This window comes from Psammomys obesus, unplaced genomic scaffold, assembly GCF_907164565.1.
Source record: "Psammomys obesus unplaced genomic scaffold, mPsaObe1.curated_primary_1811, whole genome shotgun sequence".
Taxonomy (NCBI): Eukaryota; Metazoa; Chordata; class Mammalia; order Rodentia; family Muridae; genus Psammomys; species Psammomys obesus.
Window position 1 is genome coordinate 7828369 of NW_026596234.1, and position 22530 is coordinate 7850898.

General features: G+C 47.3%; 1 protein-coding gene across 1 annotated transcript in view; it reads left to right on the plus strand.

Annotated features, from left to right (window-relative positions):
* The window catches only part of Bcas1 (brain enriched myelin associated protein 1), a 48523-nt gene that overhangs the window by 3891 nt on the left and 22102 nt on the right, over positions 1–22530 (plus strand). Inside the window, exons 2-4 of the mRNA XM_055595923.1 lie at positions 3322–3400; positions 4712–4790; positions 17301–17875. Of these exons, the coding sequence (XP_055451898.1) occupies positions 3329–3400; positions 4712–4790; positions 17301–17875 (726 nt within the window). The 5' untranslated portion in view covers positions 3322–3328. The remainder of the gene's footprint in view (positions 1–3321; positions 3401–4711; positions 4791–17300; positions 17876–22530) is intronic.

Genomic DNA, 22530 nt, shown 5'->3' on the forward strand with positions numbered 1-22530 from the left:
TGTGTGTGTGTGTGTGTGTGTGTGTGTGTGTGTGTGTGTGTGTGTGTGAAGGCCAGAGGCCAATCTTGGCTGTCATTCCTCAGATGCTGTCCATATTGGGTGTTTTGTTTTAGTTTTGTTTTTTTACATGTATACCATGTGTGCCTGGGGCCCTTGGAGGCTAGAAAAAGGACTGGAGTCACAGGTGGCTGTGAGCCATCTCGTGTGTGCTGGGAACTGAACCAAGGTCCTCTGCCAGAGTGTGCTTTGAGACAGGGTCTCTCCTGGTCTGAGGCTCACAACATAGATTAGCCAGGCTGACCGACGATCCCCATGTGCCTTTTGCTGCCTCCTCAGTGTTGGGTTTGGAGGTACACAACACTGCAGCCAGCTCCATACAGAAGCTCCTGAGACCTCACTCAGGCTCATGCTTGTGTGGCAAGCATTTTACCTACAGAGCCATCTCCTAAACCCTTTAGTCTGCTCAGTCTGAAAAATAAAGTAAAAACCACAGATAGGAGTGAGGAGCCTTCATGGCAGAGACCTCTCCTTTCACAGTTCACGCAGTTGGGAGCCAAACACAGATTCCTCAGCGGAGTCTCATCACCAGACACCTTTGAGGAGAGGACAGTAGTGAAGATGCTCCTGTTTGTGGCTAGCATTTAGGTGGTGCTGCCATGTGCCAGGCCCTGAGCACAGCACTTTGTGTACATTAATTCCCTTAATCCTCACAGTCATCTCTTGAGATTGGCCTATTGTCCTTAATTAATTAACTTTTAAACTAGCATAAAAGTATTAGCTTTCGGCACAACATCACCAAACGTGTTATTAATTCTCCTGCCTTCTCTTTCCCTCATACTCTCCCACTCCCTATTGCATAGAAGCTTCTATGCAATGAGCAAGAACTTTCTGAACTGCACTCCAATGGCATAGGAAATAGCCCCAAGAATTAGCAAATAGGACTGCATGAAGTTTAAAAGTCACTGCATAGAATAGGAAACTACCAACAGAGGGCACAGAGAGCCTGTATGGAATGGGAAAAAAATCTTAGCCAGCTGTACCCAGACGGAGGGTTAATATCTAGGATACATAAAAATTTGCACAAACTTAAACAGCAAAAAGAAAACCCCACACATGAAAATACTGACCATCTGCAAATGAGCTAGTGGGATAGATACAAAGTTTTATCTCACTTTTAAAAGTGCTCGGGGACAGAGAGATGGCTCAGTGGTTAGGAGAACTGGCTGCTTTGGCAGAGGAACTGGGTGTTTAGCTCCCTGCTCCCCCATGGCATCAAGTATCTGTCTATAACTTCAGTTCCAGGGGATTCAATGGCCACTTCTGACCTCCCTGGGCACCAGGCACCCAGGTGATGCACACACATACAAAACACTTGTACACCTTTTTAAAAGGGGGTTCGATAGCCTGAGCCATCAGGCATATGTAAACTCAGTGTAAACTCTAGAGCCCGCTTTGCAATCCCATGTTCCACTGGGCTCCCTTAGACCAGCGGTTCTCAACCTTCCCAATACTGCGACCTTTAATGCAGTTCCTCACGTGATGGTGACCCCCCCCACCATAAAACTATGGTTCAAAACTGTGATTTTGCTACTGTTAGTGAATTGTAATGTAAATGTCTGTGTTTTCCAATGGCTGCTGCGGTTTGCTGACCTACAGGTTGAGAACTACTGGCCTAGGGCCCTCTGCACCAGCCTGTGTGAATTCTCCAGACCGGACAGGCATGGCTATCATTCCTGCTTTATTAGTCGCAGCACTGTTGGGCCCTGGAAACCTTGCCACCCTCCTGCCAGCTGTTAGTAGATGTTCCTTTCCAGCCATCAAAGTGCTCCGGACAACCTCAGGTTGCTTGAAGTTTTAGCCTTTTGGCTCAAGGAATTCATTTCTGCTGTTCTTATATCTGCCAGTAGGTGGCAGTAAACCTTTTTCGTTGATATTGCGATTAAAACAGTTAATGGACGGCTTTAGGGGGACATTCTGATTGCCGAAGAAAGCAGTGATCTCAGCAAAACACAGGCCCCGCGTTTCCCACTGCTTACCCACCCTGGCCCTGAAGTTGCAGAAAGACTTGTTTAGAGCGTGCAGCAAAAGGGTCGGGGAACCTCAGCTCTGTGGGATGAAAAGACTTGTCATCTTGACTGAACATCTCCCAGCCCAAGACAGTCCATGAACTTAACTGTGTGCTGAAAGCAGTCGCCCCTTAAGGACCCCGGGGAGATGGTTCAGCAGGCGAAGTGCTCGCACACAAGCGTGAGGATCTGAGATCAGATTCCCAGGACCCAAGTGCCTCAAAACACTAAGGTGGAGGAATCGAGGAGGACACCTGGATGTGAGCCTCTGACCGACACACATGCCCACACACATTCGCAGACAGGTGCACACACAACCACAACCTCCCCCCCACCCCCCGTCGCCGCTAAATAGGATCTCACACTTGGATCGAACAATAAGAGCTTATAAATGAACTGTGCTGGATTGCTAACGAGCAATGTTTAAGCTTGTAAAAAGCTGAATTTTGATAGCGGCCTCGTGTGTGTGCGCGTGCGCTGCGTATAAATGTATAAAGGTGTCCGCGTGTGTACACAAGTACACACACCTGTTTATGTATTGCCTTGCTTTTCTCGTCGGCAAACTTGGGCAACATTCCCATGGTCCTGCTGATTTGTTACAAGGAGTCAATGAATGGTAGCATGATGGCGCACGCCTGTAACCCCAGCACTCGGGGAGGCCGAGGCAGGTGGATCTGGATCTCAGTGAGTTGGATCCCAGCTGGGTCTACAAAGCAAGTCCAGGGCAGCCAACGCTACACAGAGGAACCCTGTCTTGAAAAGTCGAATGAGTTCTCGAATGGGAGCGGAGAAGCTCCTAGAACAGTCTCCACACAAGGAACCGTGCTTGTCTGAGTTATCACCTGTCCTGTCAGGAGTGAAGATGTTCTGGAGACGCCTTGTTCCTCCCCTTGGCTCTTCCAAAGGACCTGGGTTCAATTCTCAGCATCCACATGTTGGCTCACGGCTCTGTAAACGTCAGTTCTAGGGGGATCCAGCGCCCTCTGCTGGCCTTTTGGGACACTGCATGTACATGGCACACAGGTGCCACAAAGGCAAAAACACCCAGACACATAAAATAAAATTAATAAATCATTTTTTAAATATATATTTTTAAATGGTATCCAAGGGTTGAGATTTTTTTTCCAGGAATTTCATTGTGGAGAAAGAGAAGGCTGGAGGCAGGTGCCAGCCGGAGTGAGGGCTTGTCTGTATCTTGGTTTCACCTTCAAGTGCTAAGGTTTGTGTTTTTATTTTCCTCCCTTTATTCTATCAGAGGAACAATGGGCAACCAAATGAGCGTCCCACTGAGAACTGAAGAGCAAGAGAATGACCCGGATGCAGACACTTACAAGGTAAGCACACTGGATACCAGGAAGTGGAGTCCAAAAGGCTCTACTCTGCCAGGGCTCGCTGAGGAAAGATGGGGTCTGAGGGCTGCTGCCGTCACTGCTGGTTGGCGGTAGCTGAAGTCCAGGAGTCCACCGAGGAGCTGGTTAAAATGCAGGTTCTGTGTGGAAGGGGCGCAGGCTCAGTGGGTCTAGTGTTGACGGTACAAGCATTAGAAGCTGAGTTCTGGTCCCCAGCACCCACGTAAAATGTTGAGACCTGAGGATCCCAGTGTAGACCTCCGACCTACAGAGAGAGAAAATTACCAAGTCCAAACATCTCCAGTGCTGCAGCTGACAACCCTAGGCGTATTTCAGTGGTCCAGTGCAATCAGCTGTGCATTGACCCTCTGGGAAACCTCTACAGTCACAGCGTCTGACTTTCTCCACAGACCAGTTTAACGAGAAACTGTGGAAATCAGAGCGGAGGGGAGTGCTGTCACTTGACGATGGCACATGCCGCCCTGGTGGAGAGTTAGCACTTAGAAATATCTCCTGAAGGTCATCTGTCCAGATCTGAGGCCAAGGGGCTAGGGAGTTAGATCAGTGGGTAAAGTGCTTGCCTTACAAGTGTAAAGACCTGAGTTCGATTCCCAGAGCCCACATTAAAAGAGAGGAAAAAAAAAAAAAAAAGCCAAACCTGTATATACCGATCCCGAGTAGTTAAAGGCAGGAAGGTCCTGCTTGCGGGCTGGAGCTTGTGGGCGATTACTGGGTGAGCTCCAAGCCACTGTCTCGAAACAGGTGGATGTTTCGAGGAACAGCACCAGACTTTGCCCTCTCAGCTCCACAAGCGCTGGCACACACACTCACACACGCACAAACATACATGCACATCTACGCAGACACATACACACAGTAAACATCCGGTATTTGACAGCGGTGTTCATAAAAAAGGCTTGGCTAATGCTTGCATTTGTGCAGCCAAGACAGACAGGTGAAATCAGCCTGGCAGGCCGCTGAATCGCCGCGCTAAATTCTTGCTCGGTTCCTTATTGAACAGTGCCCCTTTGGGGCCTCGGCATGCCATCTGTGTCTCGAGGATTTCCCTCCCCAGGTGAGGCTGGTGAGATGAAGCATGGCCCCCGGGGTGATCCTATCATGACAGTAATCTGGTCTGAGTGAATCATTTGGCTATTCCAAGGCCAGATAGAAAGCTGGCACTTTCTACAGGGACAGCCTTTAAATTTGCCTCGGGAAGATGCTCCTGTAGTCTTGAGCCTCTTGCGTGAGTTTCCCCTGAAGACCTGGCCACTGAAACCAGCGGTTCTGTTGCAGGTGGTGTCAGACAATGAGTGTGTTCAGAATGGGAACCCAGTGATGGTGTCTACTCATGTGATTCAGCACTACGATGAAGGTGAGTGGTGTGTATGAAGACCCCTCAGCTCGAGTGTGAGGGGCCTCTGGTCCTATTCACAGTGACCGGAGTAAGGGTGGAGTCACAGGTTTGCCTGGAAAGCTCTTGTTTACTGCCTGGGGTGGCAGAAACACCGGGCCTACACTGGGTTCTTACATACTAGAAGCTGCCGCTCCTGTGGTTTTGGAACCAGAATCTAGTCGTCACCAAGCTGGTCTCATCTGAGGTCTGGGGAAGACCTCATTCAGGCCATTCTGACTCAAGGAGGGCTGGCTTCTCCCTGTGTCTCCACGGCATCTCCCCCACCCCATCCCACCCCCGTATGTGGGTCCATCTGTAAACCTGAAGTCCTGCTGTCATAAGAAAACAGTTATGCTGTATCAGGGCCCACCTTGACGACCCCATCATGGTCATTTGAAAGACTACTTCCAGGATGAGGTCCCCTTCACAGGGGTGAGATCCTCAGCATCTTCAGAGAGATGCAATTGAAGCCATGACAATGCTCCTGTGGCCACACATGGCAGCTTGGCAGGGCTTTGCAGCAGACAAGAACAGGCAATAGAGTGAGAGCCCTGAGGGTCTCTGCCGTTTAGGGTCAACGTACCTAACTTAGAATCCGCCCCCCACCCCAAATTTGGCAGCTCCTCTGCTATATGACTTGGTTGCAGTTGATGACCATTTGATGAGTGACCCGGCCTCACCTCCCCCCTGACTTTGGAGAACTGGAGAAAACAAAACCTCAGACTTCCCAGGGATCGTAGGCTTAGAGGGGATGGACCCTTCCGCATTCTTCCAGGCCAGACCTAATAAATAGTCCTTCCAAGAAGGTGGGCTACTCTAGGGCTAGAGAGACAGCTCAGTAGTCAAGAACACGGGCTCTTCTTCTATAGGAGATGGGGGCAATGCCAGCACTCACAGGGTGGTTCCCAACCACCCATAATGCCATAAGCATCTGGTGCCTTCTCCTGTCCTCCATGGCTCCTGCGTGCCTGTAGCATACAGAAGCTCACGCAGTCACACATGTACACATTTTCAAAAAAGAGTCTCTGTATTTTTCTGACTTATAAGTTGCTGGTTACAGAAATGCCACAGCCCAGCTGATATTTGGCAATCCCTATCCACCTGGTAAGGTAGGAGAGAGCGGGCTGCCCAGCTTCCCTTCATCACCAAAAGCAAGAAGAAAGAGATGGCACTTAGCGAGAGGTCCCGGGAAGGAAAGTCAAAGGGGTTTTTAACCATCGTGGAAGACAATTGTTCTCTGGTTTGTTTTTGTGAAAGCTACTGCACACCTCCCCTTAGAGACTGTAAGGCAGGGATTCGCATAAAGCCAAGCTGTAATATCAGAGATAATGCAGCTGCCGTTTAATTAACATTCTGTTCCTTAATCACACACACACACACACACACACACACACACACAGAGAGAGAGAGAGAGAGAGATGTGCTTTAAAAAGACACATCTGCTCTCCAGAGAGATGCCTGAGTCACCTTCACACTGAAACAGATTTGAAGTCTGGGGCAGAAGCCAAAGGAGGCAGGGAGCGAACACTGGGGACAACGAAGGCATAGGGTGTGTGGGAGGACGTGCTGGACCCACAGGTGGCTCCTGGGACAATGGAGGTGACTCAGTAATTGCTCGGAGGATCCCATGTTCTGTGTTCTCGTATCATAGAGATGCTGGCTCGTACCCGTGTTTGGCTTGCGTCTGGGTTCTTGTGAAAAGAATAAGGCTTTTCATCCCCTCCCCTGGGACCAGTCTGGGCATCCTGGGGGTCAATAACACCCTCATTGAGAATGTGTGCGTCGGGATGCAGCACGCACCTGTGCGGTGTGCAGATGTGAAGCCCCAGAACATCGAGAGTGAGGGTGACTCCTCCTCCCAGACGGTGCCACCCTGGAACCTGTGAGCACGTTTCCTCACCCGTGGGTGACCAGAGGAAGGCTTTGTGAGCGAGAGAGGTGGTCCTGAGCCATATCCATGGAGGTCTAATGTCATCCGAAGGGTGTATAAAGAAAGAAGCAAGAGCAACAAGGCTGGCAAAGAAGAGGTGACATTGAGAGCAGATGCTAGAGGGAGGGAGGGATGGGAAGATGGGCAAAGGAAGACTTAAAGATTGGTACTGCTGGGCTTGACCATAAGCTAAGTAGCACACAGCCTCAGACAGGCATGGAAACCACTAGAAGCTGACCTACTTCGGACATACGACCTTCTGAGCTCTAAGATACCTATGCTGTATTAAGGCCCAAAATTTGTAGTCACGTGGTCCTATATTGCATGCAGGCACTGCAACCTAACCAGTTTGACTTGGGGGGTAGTGACAGCTCTGCCGCTTGCTACCCGTATAATGGCAGGATGGAATAGGCACCACCCACAATTCGCCTGTAAATGGGAGTGATGCCATTCTCTCTGGTCATAAAGGGGCTGTAAGGATGGAGGCTGTGGAGGATGAACTTGAGGAAATAAAGGAGGAGGGGCCAACCTCCTCTGGCTGCTCCAGATGAATCAGTCTCACCTGGCTAGATTTTTTCCCCCTTGGATAATTATTTCTAAAACTTCACAGATCTTCAGAGAAATGAAAATGCCCCATTTCTCTCTTTCTTTGATTCTGCTCTAGTGAATTTATCTTCTCTGAAAGACAAAAGTCTCCATCTTTACAGCTGATGGATGGCAGAGCCCAACACGTGACTGAGCTGCCAGAGCGCATCTGTTTCCCAGAAGCTGATGCTTGTCTGTCACACTCGGATAAGAAGTTTCTTAGAATTAATGCCTTCCTTTTCATCCCTTGTCAACTGTTCTTAAAGAAGGAACTGTCTAATTTTCCATCTTTAAAATGCATGTGTGTGTCTGTCTATACCCTCATATGTAGAACCAGTTTAGGGAATTGAAAATTCCCTACTCAAGTAAAAAAAAAAAAAAAAAATCTGCTGATAATGCAATGAGTGAGAATTTGCCAGTTTTGATCCTTGAAGAATTGTCTCAGACAGTCCCCCAAACGCATAGCTACCTGACAGTAGAAAAAAAAAAAAAAAAAAAAAAAAAAAAAAATAAAAAAATATATATAAATATATATATATATATATATATATATATATATGGGGCCCAGGAAGAAGCTGAATGTGCATTCTCTTAGCGGCTGCTGTTTCTAACTACTCTGTCTGCTTTTGTTTGGGGTTTTGCTGTTGTTGCTCATTCTGACCTTGAAGTCACAATCCTCTTACCTCACCCTGCAGTAGCTGGGGTCACAGACCTTAGCAGTGGTGCCAGGCCACTGCGCTTTTTAAAAAATGCTCCCATGAAAGTGTAATTAATAAAAAAAATTTAAAAAAAATGCTCCCATGGCTTGAATGAAAGTCTGATAGGGGACAGGGGCTCAGTCAGTAAAGTACTGGGGTCAGTAAAGTTCATTCTCAGAAACCTAAAAAAAAAAAAAAAAGGCTGACTTGTGTCATGTGCTTATAATCCCAGTGCTGGGGAGGCAGAGAGAAACAGACCCCTCGTGCTCACTGGCCAGCCAGTCTAGTCTACATGGCAAGTCTCAGGCCAGGGAGAGAACCTGTCTCAAGACAACCAGATAGGTCATGCCAGGGAAATGGCACCCAGTGTTGCTCTCTAGTTTGCATGCAAGTTCACACCCACATGCACGCACCACCTCACACACACCTGGACACACGTGACCATACAAACACACAGAGTGTAGCTGAGTTGTAGAAGCCTCTGAGAGAAGTCAGTCATAAAGGACTGGTTGTCGTCTGGCATAACATACCCAGAGCTCAGTGCATGCAATACCCTCGAGGCCTGGACCAGCCCGGCTTTCTCCAGACTCCTGGGAGATGCTGATGCTGTGGGAATGTGAGGATGGCTGGGGGCAGCTTGAGGATCTGTGAGACACAGACGTTGCAAGGAGCTAGAAACGCCCCCTGACAGCTATGGGGGTGCAGCCCCCAGGGAGGAAGCCAGTAAGAGATTCGAGGCATGCCAGTGACAGCCTGATGTCAGGGTTTTCGTCTAGAATCCCCCAACTCTAAACATCTGCAACAGTGTTCCGGCCAAACACGCTACCCGGCAGACCCCGGAGCTGGCACCACGGTTACATCACTGCAGCATATGTCTCAAAAGATAGCTTTCCAAAAATCCGTAACTGTCATCCTGCTCATCACCATCATCGTCCCTATAACCATCAACCATCACCACCATTACCAGCAGCAGCTGCTGCCATCATCAACCATCATTATCATAATCATCACCGTCTCTATCAGCCAACATCATCACCATCATCACCGTCATCATAATAACCATCACCATTATCAAACACTTCTTTCATCTGCCTTGAATCCTGTCTGTATCTTTCTTTTCTAGATCCCTCTTTTCCTTTCATTTTCTATTTCTTTTTATTACTTGTAGATTTATTTTGTTCTTTCTTTTTTCTTCTTTTCATGCATATGCATGTATATTGGTATGTGCGTGCGCATGTGCTTGAGTGTGTGTGTGTGTGTGTGTGTGTGTGTGTGTGTGTGTGTGTGTGTGAATGTAGACCCAGGTGGATGTCAGGAGTCATCCTTCATTTTTCTTCCACATTATTCTTCTAGGCAGGGTCTCTCAGTCAAACCCTGACCTCACCAGTATGGCTCCCATTGCCAGTCAGCTTCCTCTGGGGACTCGTAGTCACCACTATCCAAGGCTGGGATTGAATTACAGGCAGGCTGTCATGCTCAGCCAGCACGTATGTGGGTTCTTGAGGTCTGAATCAAGTCCCCTTGCTTTCAGTGAAGCACTTCAAGTGCTGAGCTGTCTCCCCAGTCCTATCTGTACATTTTAGTGTCGTGCGGTGAGTAGAGCTAGTTCATAGACAGTTTGAACAATGTACATAACAAGGCCATGGTTGGTCTGGGAGATAATGTGCCCGATCTAATTCCAAGGACTCGTGGACCCCATTCCAAAGATCCTTCTTCAATGTGCCTGGGCTATTTCATGTCAGACTGTTTTCAGAGTTCACCTTGTGGCTTGCCTCTGAATTTCATTATTCTCCTTTTAGGTAAATGGCATTCGGCTGCATGCAGGCCACATTTCCTTGATTCACTCATTAGGGAACAGACATTTGGTTGTGGTCGTTTGCACCCCAACACTTATAAACACCACATCTCTGTGTGTTTGGGAGCTAAGTTTTGCATGGATGTATCTTTTGGTTCCCTTGAGCGTGTCTATCCAGGAACGGGATACTGAATCATATGTCCACCTTTCTGAGGATCTCCTTAACTGCCTTCCAAAGCAACTGCCCCATTTCACATCCCGGCCAGTGACGCATATAGATTTCAGTTGCTCGGCATCCTCACCAACACTGGCTGCTGTCCACCTGTTTTGTTAAAGCCATCCCAGTGGGTGTTGAGTGGAGAAGTGCTGTGTTTTAACTGTGTTTCCATGGTGACAATGACATTGAGCATCCTTGGTTGTGCCCAATGACCATCTACATTTGGGATAGTGATATCATCCTAATCTGATGTCTTTCCTGCCTCCTGCTTCCCTGGGTCCCTTGCCTCATGCCATCCCCTCAATAATTTTTCCCGGAATCCCAAACTAACAAGAGCCAGCCTTTGTCAGTCTCCCTCGTGCGAGAGCTTGGTTTCTCACCCCACCCCCAGCTTCTTGTGCTAACCGCTGTGTGCACAAGGAGAGCGAGAGCGAGGTACCACCCTCTTTGGCAAGCTCCTTAACATTCAAAACCTGCTTAACACAGCATCCGATGAACTTTCTCCATGCTGAGGGGACAATACTGTACCTCACTGCTGCTCTGAATCTCTAGACTGTTCATGGAAAGCAACCTGGAAAGATTTATTTTTTTAATTGCATACTCATTGGTTTGGGGGCAGCAACTCCACATTTGCTCTTCTAGTCTAAAGAAGAAAGAGAACTAGTTTAGGACAGAGTTATTTGCAGAGGAGATGAAAGAAAATTCTAGACTATCCATGGATTAGGCAACAGTTTATGTCTTTTTTTTTTTTTTTTAAGAGTTTCTCTGTGTGGCATTGGCTGTCGTGAGACTTGCTCTGTAGACCGGGCTGACCCTGTACCCTCAGAGATGCACTTTCCTCTGCCTCCTAGGTACTGGGATTAAAGTCATGCACCACCACTGCCCAACATATATCATTTGCAGTATCTGTATTAAGAAATATTATGCAACTCTTTTAAAAAGAGAGGAGGTTGATTGGAACATTTTGACTATAAGGAATATTTTTGTATAAAAGTCATCAAAAATATTTCTAATATATGGTTTGAGAGATGGTTCCGTTGTAAAGTGCTTGCCTTGCAAGCAAAAGGACCTGGGTTTGATACCCAGAAGTCTTTATTAAAAAAAGAAGAAGAAAGTTGGGTATGGTAGTGAATTGGTTTAATCCCAGCACCCAAGAGGCCTCAGAGGCAGGTAGATCACTGTAAGTTTAAGGCCAGCCTCATCTACATCACCAGTTCTATTTCTAGCCAGGGCTAACCTATGAGACCCTGCCTTAAAAACCAAAACAGGGAATGATGGCATGAGTCTGTGATCTCAGCATGGTAAAGACAGATCCTTGGGGCTCACTGCCATCCAGTCTTCCAGGCCAGTGAGAGGCTCTGTATTTACAAAAACAGAAACCAGAACATGGGTGTCACTTAAGAATGATTCCTAATGGTGTCTTCTGGCCTCCCCACCCACTCACAATACTAAATGCAACCACCGTGCAGTAATATACAGAATGTCTGAGGAGCCATGTCAGGTTGCAGATGTTGGTCACAAAATGGGTGGAAGGCAGAGATAGGAAGGAAAAGGACAGAGAGTCATCCATTCTGGCGGCAAAGACATGTCAGAGGCCTATTATCACCTGATCTAAGAAGGAAAAAAAAAAAAAAAACAAACAAAAAACCCTAAGACTAACTCAAGCATCTGCTGGGTCTTTGACTGACAGACAGTAGATGAGCAGTTGGCTTTGCACTTAAGCCAGTAACCCTGCATACCTCACATTTCTGCAAATCACATGAGCACTAGGAGGGAGGTGAGGAAAGGCAAGAATGGAAAGTGTGATGTCGCTGCCTCAGTCTTACCCATGGGAACCATTTGCCACAGTGGCCTCTTGAAAGTGTGTTCTGGGCAGCAGAGGGTTAATAGTCCACTTGGATCCCATGACATCACTCAATGTCCAGGCAAATCAAGCTGATATCCAAGACTCTGTCCCCTATGTCCAAAAGCCCCCTCTGCTATTTGTGCTAGGATTTCCTGGCCAAGACATCCTGGCTCTTCAGAACTGAGATGAAAAGCCAGAAATGTGATCGTTTAGTGAAGTTTCCAAATCTCCCATCTTCCTCCAAGCTGTAGGCATCTGCCCCACGAACCCTGACACTTCAGAACAACAAACACATCGGCCCAGCACCAAAAGCTGCAGTTGTTTGAAGTGTTATTTGACTCTGGCTATACGACCTGACCCAGCCCACAGAGGGTCATTTTTGTATACTCTCTGAGGTCTTCGTTGCTTCTTTTCCCAAGGGCTTCCCATAGTCCTTTGATATTTAAGTAGAATTATCTTTTGAAGAACTCAACATCCATCCCACCCTCTGCAATGAACTGCTTTGCCCTGTGTCTGCATTTGGATCCTGATACAACAGTAGCTGTGTTCTTGATCCAAGTATTTTACCCATGTTGACTCCCGTGATTCTGCAAACTCCCGTTGCACCTGTAGGACTCATGACAGCTCCCCTTTGTGATTGCGAGCACTGTATGTCCACTTTGTGACTTATCCTGGTAGATCACACAACGAGTAAGACAAGGTTGTGTAGAAAGTGATGTTGGAGGGGCTGGAGAGACGGTAAAGTTCTCGCCATGCAAACATGAGGACTTGGGTTTGGCTCCCCAACACTTACTTTGCAAAACAAACCAAAACCTAGCAGCACATCTATAATCCCAGTGTGGAGACAGGAGGACCTTTGAGACCCAGGACATAATCGGTGTAGCCAAATTCACAGGTTCGAGGTTCAGGGGGAGACCCTATTTCCAAAGTAAGGAAATAGGGTCACTGTATGAATACCCACATGTACCCCCATACACATGTGCATGCACATTGGAAAATGTACATGCCACATACCACACACCTCACACCATCCCACACACAGATCACACATATAAACAAAAAGGATACTTGTGTGGCAAACAAGCATCGTGACCGATGAAAAAGGCATTCAGAAATGGATGCTTTGTTGGCAGAGCAAAGATGAGAAGTCTCAGCTTTCCCATTGAAAACTTCCGGGAGAACTGGGACAGTAAGTCTCAGAAGAAGAGTCTGCCCCCATCAGCTTCTTATCATGTGGCTGTCCTGTAAGCATCAACATCTTCCCCTGAGTGCTTGTGAGGCTTCATCCCAGAACCCGGGGCTCTGCTCTCTGCCTTACCTGAGTCACCTGACTTCACCAGGCATTCCTAAAGACATTTGGGGCTGTAATCAGACGTCTGAAGTCTCTGTTCACTGGAGACATACACACACACACACACATATATATGTGTGTGTGTGTATATATATATATATATATATATATATATATATATATATATATATATATATATATATCGTGGGGAGAAAACAAGGAGTTTTAATAGTTCTCTCTTTCCCTCTTTCCATGTGAGGGCCACCCTAGGACCCCCCCCCATGGTTACCTAAAATCTTGACAGTCCTGAATTTGTGACTCACTGTGTTTCTCGTCCATATGTGCCTATGGTAATGTTTATGGGCCGGCACGGCGGCATAGCAAGTGCTTGCCACCAAGCTGATGACCTAAGTTTAATTCCAGGAACCCACATGATGGAAGAAGAGAGTAAGTCCTGCACAATGTCCTCTGACCTCTACACATGTCCTGGCACTTACCACCACTGCCCCCCCCCGTCCCTGCATCCATAATAAAGAAGTAGAAGGCTTACTGAGACATGCCACCCCAAAACTAGAAGCAGAACTCAAACTAGCAGGGGTACAAATTGTGACACAAAGATGAAAACAGAAAGAAAGGAAGGAAGAGAATAAAGACAACAAGACTTCTAAAAAGCCAGGACTACCGACTCCTAAGCTCAAAGACACCGACTCGGGTAAAATGCCAGGAAGATCTCAAAAGCTTTCTTTTAAAGATGATTGATGACCTGAAAGAACATACAGAGAAGCAGCTGAATTCAGTCCAGGCCCAGGAGAAGAAAGTCTACAACAAAGAGAAACAGTTAGCAAAAAACGGATGAGAAAATTAGCAGTTTGAGTGGAAAACTCAGCAACACAGGAAAACATCGGCAAAGGAATTGAGGTTTTAAAAAAGTAAATAGAAATGTTAGAAATAGAAAATTTAATGGATAATATTTTTTAAAAAAATGCTCACACAGTGGAAATAATCACCAGTGGATCCCACTAAGCAGAAGAAATGCAGAGATGGACAATGAGGTTATGATAACTGTAACTCTAAATAAATGGTCTCTATCCATCCATAAAGAGACGGGCTAGAAGACAAAGCTAGAACCAGCAGTGTGCCGTGTCTATGAAACACATTGCACTAGTAAAGCCCCCACAGTCTGAGAGGCAGAGGATAAAGAACAGCCTATACAGCAAAAGGGAACCAGAAAAGCAAACTGCCGTAGGTGACCCAGTATCCGTGAAAGTCGACTTTGAACCAAAAAATAGAAGAGACCATTACATATCAATAAAGAAACAAATCAATTCACCGAGAAGATGTAACAGTTAGAAATATGCATGCGCCAATTTCATAAAATAAACAGTAGTGAACATAAAAGGCTGGGCTCTGGAAACGTGGGGAGGGAGAGTACCACTGGACCCCTTTATTTGTTCTTCTTCCCAGCATCCGATCTCTGCTTTTCACTACTCATTGTCCTTTAATCTTCCTGTTGAGGATGGTTGGCCAAGCCTGGCTCGTCAGGCTTCCAGAGCCCAAGCTCTGACCCTGACAACTCCGCTAGCAGTGTGACCCACCCAGCTTACAACGTAGCTTCAGTTGTCACTAAGGAACCCACTCAGAACTTCGAGTTCTTACAAATCACTGCGTGGCTTTACCTGATCTCTGGCTTCAGGGCTCTTGGTTCCTCCTGTTGTTGGCTTTATATGTGTTATGTCATATTCGGCATGGAGCCTTTTCAAGGCAAAATACTGGCACTTTTTTTTTTCCCCTCATGGAAAGTGTTGTGTTGTTTTTCTCTGGGCTGTAACACCTGTTCTCTCCTTTGGTTCCCAGCCAGGATGTGAAGAGGGGAAATCAATCTATGCTCTCGGGGGTTTGCAAAGGCCTCTCTTTGGTTTTGATTCCAGCCTTTCCCTTTTTGTCAACTGTTTCCTGTCCCTCTGACGTGAACCAGATCCACACAATCCATTTCTGTTCACTCTGACAAGACAAAGGCATCCCTTGCTTGTTTGGTACCTGCTCTGCCTGCCTCTCACCCCTTCCTCTCTCATTCCCCCCCTCCTGTAGTGTGCAGGCTAGCCTCCAGTATTCCCGGAGCCCAGGAGAAAAGTGAAGGAGAGCTAGCTGGGTTAGCCAGTGCACTGACGGGGGCCTCCTTTATGAAGCCTCTATAGTTCCATCGCTGGCCTCATCTTGTGTCACTTCTCTGCCCTCTGGGTTACTAAGAGGTTGTCAAGGCACACAAGAAGACAGCTCTCCTCATCTGCTTGTTCCTGGCTCCAGACAATGTCAGGTACTAGAGTTTGGCAGAGCCACTGTGGATAAGCATGCATGATGGAAACAGAACAAAGAAATCTCCAGTCCTCCCCCTGGGTTTTCCTGCTTGTTGACCTCTTGCAAACAGACACCAAGATGAGTCTGTCTAAATCTGTACTAAACAAAATGCAGATTTGGCTAGGATGGAGAGAAGCCTTCAACATTATCGTAGTATCAGTCAGTCATCAAGTACCTGCTGGCAGGGAACAGCATCAGGCCAAGCCCTGGGTGAGCTTCCCCTGGCGCATCAAAGCACCCATACCGGGGAATTATTCTACTTCATGTGTGAACATGTGTGCACACACACATGCTTGTGTGTATGCAGATGTTCATGGGTTCAGGTTAATATGTACACAGAAATGCGTGAGGTGGAGGCCAGACACTATCCATACACTTTTTTTTTTCTTAATTTTTATGAGACAGGGTTTCTACATGGGTTCCGGGGATGGAACTCGGGTCCTAATGCTTGAGAGGCGTGTGCATTCCTGGATGAGCCATCTCCACCACCCAGCACTCCCATTTTATAAATGAGGAACGCTCAAGCTCGGGAGGGCTTTGCCCAGGCCCTCAGAGCTTGTCAGTTGAGGAGCTGCAGAATCAAATATGATTCTTCCACACAGCTTTGCTATCAAAGGACCTCGAAAAGGAGGCAATTCGATGGGTTCCAGGCAGGAAGGGGTGGGTGTTTGGGACCATGGAGGCTACACACGCACTCAGAACGCAAGAGCTGGCCACATCTCTACTGCTGCCCTAGCCTTCCCGTACACGCCTGTGCCCTTCAAGGCTCCAGAGTGCCAGCTTTCTAAGTACTACTGTTTCAGTCTTGGGTTTTCCCCAGAATCTATGCTAACGGATGTCTGACGTTAGGACAGAAAGAGCCTGGACTCAGAAGCTGGCTTCTCCCTGGGGACTGGGGGGAAGGTGGCTCCAGCTCCAGTAAAAATGTTCTCCCTCGTTGGTGGTGACAAGATCCAAATTTCATGACGTGTATTGAGTATGACTCACCTACTTTTCTGTATACTTGAAACAGTCACTAGTGTCATCTCCTGAGAAAATGGTGAAGGGGGCTTCTACCTTTTCTTCATTTTTACCAGAGAGTAAAGGCAAAGAAAAATTAAGTCGCTTGGATTCAAAAGGACCTTTTCATTTGTTTTGGAGACAAGGTGTCACTGTGTTGCTCTGGCTGGCCTGGAACTCACCGTGATCCTCCTGCCTCTGTCTCCATGATGCTGGGATTAAAGTCGAGCACCACCACTCCCTGCCAGCAATAGCCTCACTCTGTAGTGCTGAGGGCGCCACTCTGTTTCCCTAATGGAAACGTTGTTTGTTTAGCTTTGTTTTTGTTTTCTGTGACAGGGTTCCTCTGTGTAGCCTTGGCTGTCCTGGACTTTGTAGACCAGGCTGGCCTCGAACTCACAGAGATCTGCCTGCCCTGCCTCCCCAAATGCTGGGATTTTAGGCAAGTGTCACCATGTCCAGCTCTACCGGAAAATCTTAACTCTACATTTCTCTGGGTTTTAGGGAGATAAAAGATGACAGAGGACATTGAGTGTCACTCACACAGGGCCTAGCAGGTAGTGACTTCCCAGCCATTGGCTCTTCTGCCTCATCAGCCTTCGAGGGGTCTCTCTCCCAGGAAGAGCAGGGTCAGATGTCCACTGAGCTAACAGCAGGGAACAAGGCCGCCCCAGTCTGCAGAGGGGACCTTGTGTATCGAAAGCTGTAGTCCATTATTCACCCTTGAATTTCCTGGCTTGTTGAATGACCAGTGTTTATGTTTGTGTTTACAGTCGATTTGGGCATAAGCATCTCGAAGGATAATGTGGCTACTTCTTCCCCCAAGACAATGGAGGCCCATGCTGTGGCCGATGCCAACGGAAAGAATCTTGGGAAAGAAGCCAAGCCCGAGGCACCAGCTGCTAGATCGCGTTTTTTCTTGACACTCTCTCGGCCTGTACCAGGACGTCCCGGGGACCAAGGCACGGATTCATCGGCTGCTGCGGGGAGGCTTGATGTCAGCCCCGGCACAGCGCCTGTGAACAAAGACCCAAGTGAGCACGGGGCACTTCCGATGGCAGCTGCACCAGGGCCGGCTGCTGATAAAACCCCAGGGTGCACGGAGGCCAAGCAGCCGGGCCTCCCTGCCACCTGCCCACCAGCACCTTCACCACCTGAGTCCCGGGCAGAAGCCCCCTCCAGGCCTAAGGATTTCAGCTTTTTGAACAGATTCTTTAAGCTGGACAGGGGAAGAGAGAGTGTGCCCGCGGACAGCCAGCCTGAAGAAGCCAAAGGGGTCGAAGATCAAGTCCAGGCCACAGAGGCTCCTGCTGTGCCAGGGAATTCCCAGGCTGTCCCTGCAGGGGAGGTAAGTGTGTGAGAAGCCATCTGCTTCCTCTCCAATGGGGCGAGACCACTGCATGTCACCAAAGGTCCTAGACAAGGTAAGCTTAGCCTCTCCTGTATGTTTTGTGTAGACAGAAACATCTGAAGACCAGAACCTCTGTTGGCTCTGTTTTATGTAAAACATCAAACAGTAGGTAACGGTAGGTAACTTAAGCAGAGACGAATCTGGCCTCCTTATCCGAGCCGAGGGCACGGGGCCTATGTTTATGAGCCCAGAAAAAAAGGCACTAGGGGAAGGAAATGTCTTGTACCAAGCCTGAATACCAGGCTGGAGATGTATTCACTGAGTGCTCGTCCAGCATACTTAGAGCCCTGGGTTTGATCCTCATTACTCATATACCCAGCCTGGAGGCTCAGGCCTCTAACCCCAGCACTAAGGAGGCAGAAACAAGGAAACCTGAAGCACAAGGTCATTCTTGGCTACTTAACGCTACTTTGAGACCCTATCTGAAAAGAAAAGAAAAGAAAAGAAAAGAAAAGAAAAGAAAAGAAAAGAATTATACTGTGACTATTAGATTCCAGCCAAAATCACTAGACAGCTGAAATTGGAAAAAAAAAGTAAGACTAGTAGGCTGAAGCCTTTCTTGTTATCCATATTCTTCCTACACCCACAAATTTGGACTCCGGAGCTTATTTTCAAATGTGTGTTCACACGTCTACTCCCAAACTGGACTAGTTTGACATACAGTCCAGCGAGCGCCATGTGGGGATTGCCTTGCCACAGAAAACATCCTAACATAGGCACAAGCCAGGAGCCCTAAGCTTCTCTTCCGGGGGCTATGAACTGGTTACCGATAGTCATAATGATTGTGGGAAACTGTTGACACACTTTGCCTGAGCCGGGACACTCTGGCTGCGTTGGCCTCATTATCCGTGGGTATCTAGAACCACTCTCAGGTGGTGACTTTTTTTTAACAGTCATAGGTTTTTAAGGTGTAGGAATCTATCTCCCGAATTAGGAAAAAAAAATAATAAGAGTCATTTATGGGGAGACAATGAAGAGCTACGCTCTGCCCGTCTTTGCACGGTTGCCTGGTGACTCGGCCAAACCCTCGTTCTTAATTAAACAAATTGAACCAGCCTCTGCCAGCTAGCTCACAAACCCCAGCACACTCCGCTCACTCTTGCTCTCAGGGAACTCGGTGGTAAAACAGTTTTGAAGCGGTGCTTTGCAAAGCTGGCTGTCCTCTGCCGGGCAGGGCGGAGGGACACCCTCAGAGACGGCAGCTAGATTTAACTGAGCAGTTGCCCAAGTGAGACTGGCTTCGAGACGCAATCTGCGTTAGAGACATAGCAAATGCAGTCCAGTCCGGGGAAGGAGGATGGGGAGGCGTTTGGAGTCCAAATCATCTTTCAGAGTAACCAGCTCCCAGTTATAAACATGTCTTTCTTCCCGGATAAAAGACCTCTCTCACTTACACTTGCAAAGGAAAAGTGTGCGCTGAATCGTGTTACACTTCAAATTTCCTTTTTTTTTTTTTTTTTTTTTTTTTTTTGGTTGGTCGTATCACTGAAATTTGAAATATTGAGTAATATTTACACGCTATGAGATAACCATTTCTCCTTCAGCCTACAAATATGTCTGTATTTGAATGCATAGATGCGCAAGGAAAAAAAAAAGTAGCCCTGTGATTTGTAAAGGTTTCTCCTCCGGCCCCTATGGCCTGCTTCTGTGTTTAGAGGATAACCAATTGTTTTTTAAGTACAGTGACAAAATACAGCCCTCAGAAAAGAAATGAATAGAGCTTCCCGGTCAATAGCATTCTCGGAGCTAGCGCCGCCACAATGCAAAGTTCAACCCTGGATGTATCGATTCAGAATTCTTAGGGTAAATTATGCCTTGGGTTTTGCCACGTCAGCTATCCCTCTCTGTCCCATCCCCCACCGTTCTTCGTCTCCACCCCCGCACTGCCGCTGCGTGCTCCTAGCTGGGTTTGGAATTCCAGCCACAACCCCACAAGCTGTGAATTAAGACAGAGATAACTGTCCCCTCCCCCATCTCCTCCTGGGGCGGTGGGCCGGGACACACAAATCTGTGTTTTCAGAATGACAATCTTATTTGTGTGCCTTATAAAACTACATTCAGACCATAGCATAATTAAAACAAGGCAAGAATTCATGGACAAGCGGGGCATTTACCACATAGGCCAAAGAAAAGATAAATTATAGGCCTGAAAGCTGACTGAGCGTGATTCACACAAACAAACTGGTTGGCAGGGATGGGGCTTTTTTTTTCCCTCTCTCTCTCTCTCTCTCTCCCCAACTGAACCAGGGTTCTATGATAAACATTTAATAGATTTCATCGCACGTGCACAAAATGATCCTATAATGGAAATCTGGCCTTCCTGCTTATAAAAGAAAACACTAAACACTGGGTTTCTGTTACCCCCCACGGGCCTTCCAGGGCTATCTCTGTGGCAGAGGGCAGGCCCGAGCATGAGCGACGGTTGCCAGGAACGGCTCCTTAAGATTTAAAGATGCCTCTTTTTGTTTATAAATGTATTCAAGTTCTGTATTGGTTATTTAAACACGAACCTTGCACAAGAAGAGAAAGGTGGTTGGCAGTCCTATTCTTAGCGTTTCATCTAGGGAGTTTCTTTGTACCCCCTAAGCTTTTCATTATGCTTGTGTTTTTCGTTTGCTTATTCAGTGTGTGTGTGTTCATGTGTGTAAGTCGGAGGACAACCTGTTGGAACGGATTTTCTCTTTCCACCTCGTGGTGTCCCTGAGTCCCATCTCTGGTCATCAGGTTTGGCAGCAAGCACCTTGACTTGCTGAGCCCTCTCACCAGCCCTCGTGGACGTTCTGAAGGGATGCCAGCACTGAACCCTCAGGTCACGCAGGCCACACATCTGAAGAGCAAGCCTGCTGTTTTCACTTCCTGCTCTCCTTCCTGCCAGCACTGTGCTCAGGAGCGCTCATCCGCCGAGAAGGCTAACTCCAAACTGAGAAAATAAAGGGATGTGATGACACACGTCTGCAGTCGAAGTGTGTGGGAGCTGAAGGCAGGAGAAGTGGGCGTTCAAGGTTATCCTCTGCCACAGAGCGAGCAGGAGGCCAGCCTGGACTGCACAAGACTCCGTCTCAAAAAACAAACAAACAAAAAACCTCACACAAATAAATGAGCAAAAAGTTCCCAAGTGCAAAAACTGTTGATAAATTGGGACAGGAAATAAAGAGGCAAGTGACGATTAAAATGGCTGAGAGGAGAATTTGGAAAGCGTTATCTTAAAAGATGAGTAAAAATGTGTGTGTCTGTGTGTGTGTGTTGTGTGTGTGTATGTTTTCTTTGCATAACATGAGCCAGTTCTTAGGAAGTCTGCTTTCCATTTTCAGCAGCACTAAAAGCTTTTCTTGCTCTTGGGAAAGTTTGTGAAATACACAACATATCTGTTCTAGACAGCGGGTTACAAGTTTGTGGTAGTTTGAGGCAGTTTTTAATGCTGCTTTTCTTCCCCTCGGATAATTGTGAAATGCAATTATCGGTCTAGAGGACTGTGTGTGGCAGAGGTGCCTCCTGTAAGCCCTCGCTGTCCTCTACGCTGTCAGTATGTGTGTCAACTCTATACCAGCTGCAAAACTCACATTCCATTTCAAGCCCTAGGTAAGAATGAGCTCATTTCTGTGTCCCTAGGTGCAGCCCCAGAGTATACTGATGCTGAAAACCAGAGCCAGAGCTGGGGCTGCAGCTCAGTTCGGAGAGTGTTACCTAGTGTTATCTGAGGCCCTGGGTTCCATTCCTAGCACTGGGGTGGCACAAGGCTGAACCCCAGCACCAAGAAGATGGAAGGCAGGAGGATCCGAGATACGAGTCATCCTCGGTGTCATAGTGAGTTTGAGTCCAGCCTGGACTACATAAGACTGTGTCTCAAAACAAAAACACAAGCAAGGGAAACATTCCATTAAGCTGGAAATCTCTATTCACCTGTCAAGCTGACAAACCAGCCTTCTGAGATGGGGTGGAGGGAGGGAGGGAAGGAAGGAAGGAAGGAAGGAAGGAAGGAAGGAAGGAAGGAAGGAAGGAAGGAAGGCGACTATTGCCAACGGGAAGCAAGGAGGGACCGATGGCCTTCTGGAACGTTCTTTCTACCTTCCACCTCCAACCACAAACAACCCGTGTGGTTGATGTAAGAAATCCCCATTGAGCCAACGGCTTTCAGTGGTGTAAATCCAGTGATGGGGCTCTGTGAAGACTTCTCTGGGGAAACACAGACAAGGCTTACACACACTGAGGTTTGTCTGCAGAGGAGCAAAGACAGGTGACCATTTCCAGCATGGAGCCACTACATAGATACTTGTTACTCAACTCAACTAGAAAAGGCAACTAAAAGTAGCAGAATTGCCTCTTTCTTCCTCCACAGAGGGAGAAAGTGAGTGAGTGGGAATTCATGGAAAACATGGCAGAGAAGAACATATATACATTAATATATGTGTATATATACATTAATGTATATATTAATATATACATTAATTAATATATACATTAATATATACATTAATGTGTATATATATACGTATATGAACATAAATGTATCTATACATATTACTTCTATGGATGTTTTGTCTGCTCATGTCTGTTTATCACATGCATATGCAGTGCCCCCAGAGTCCAGAAGA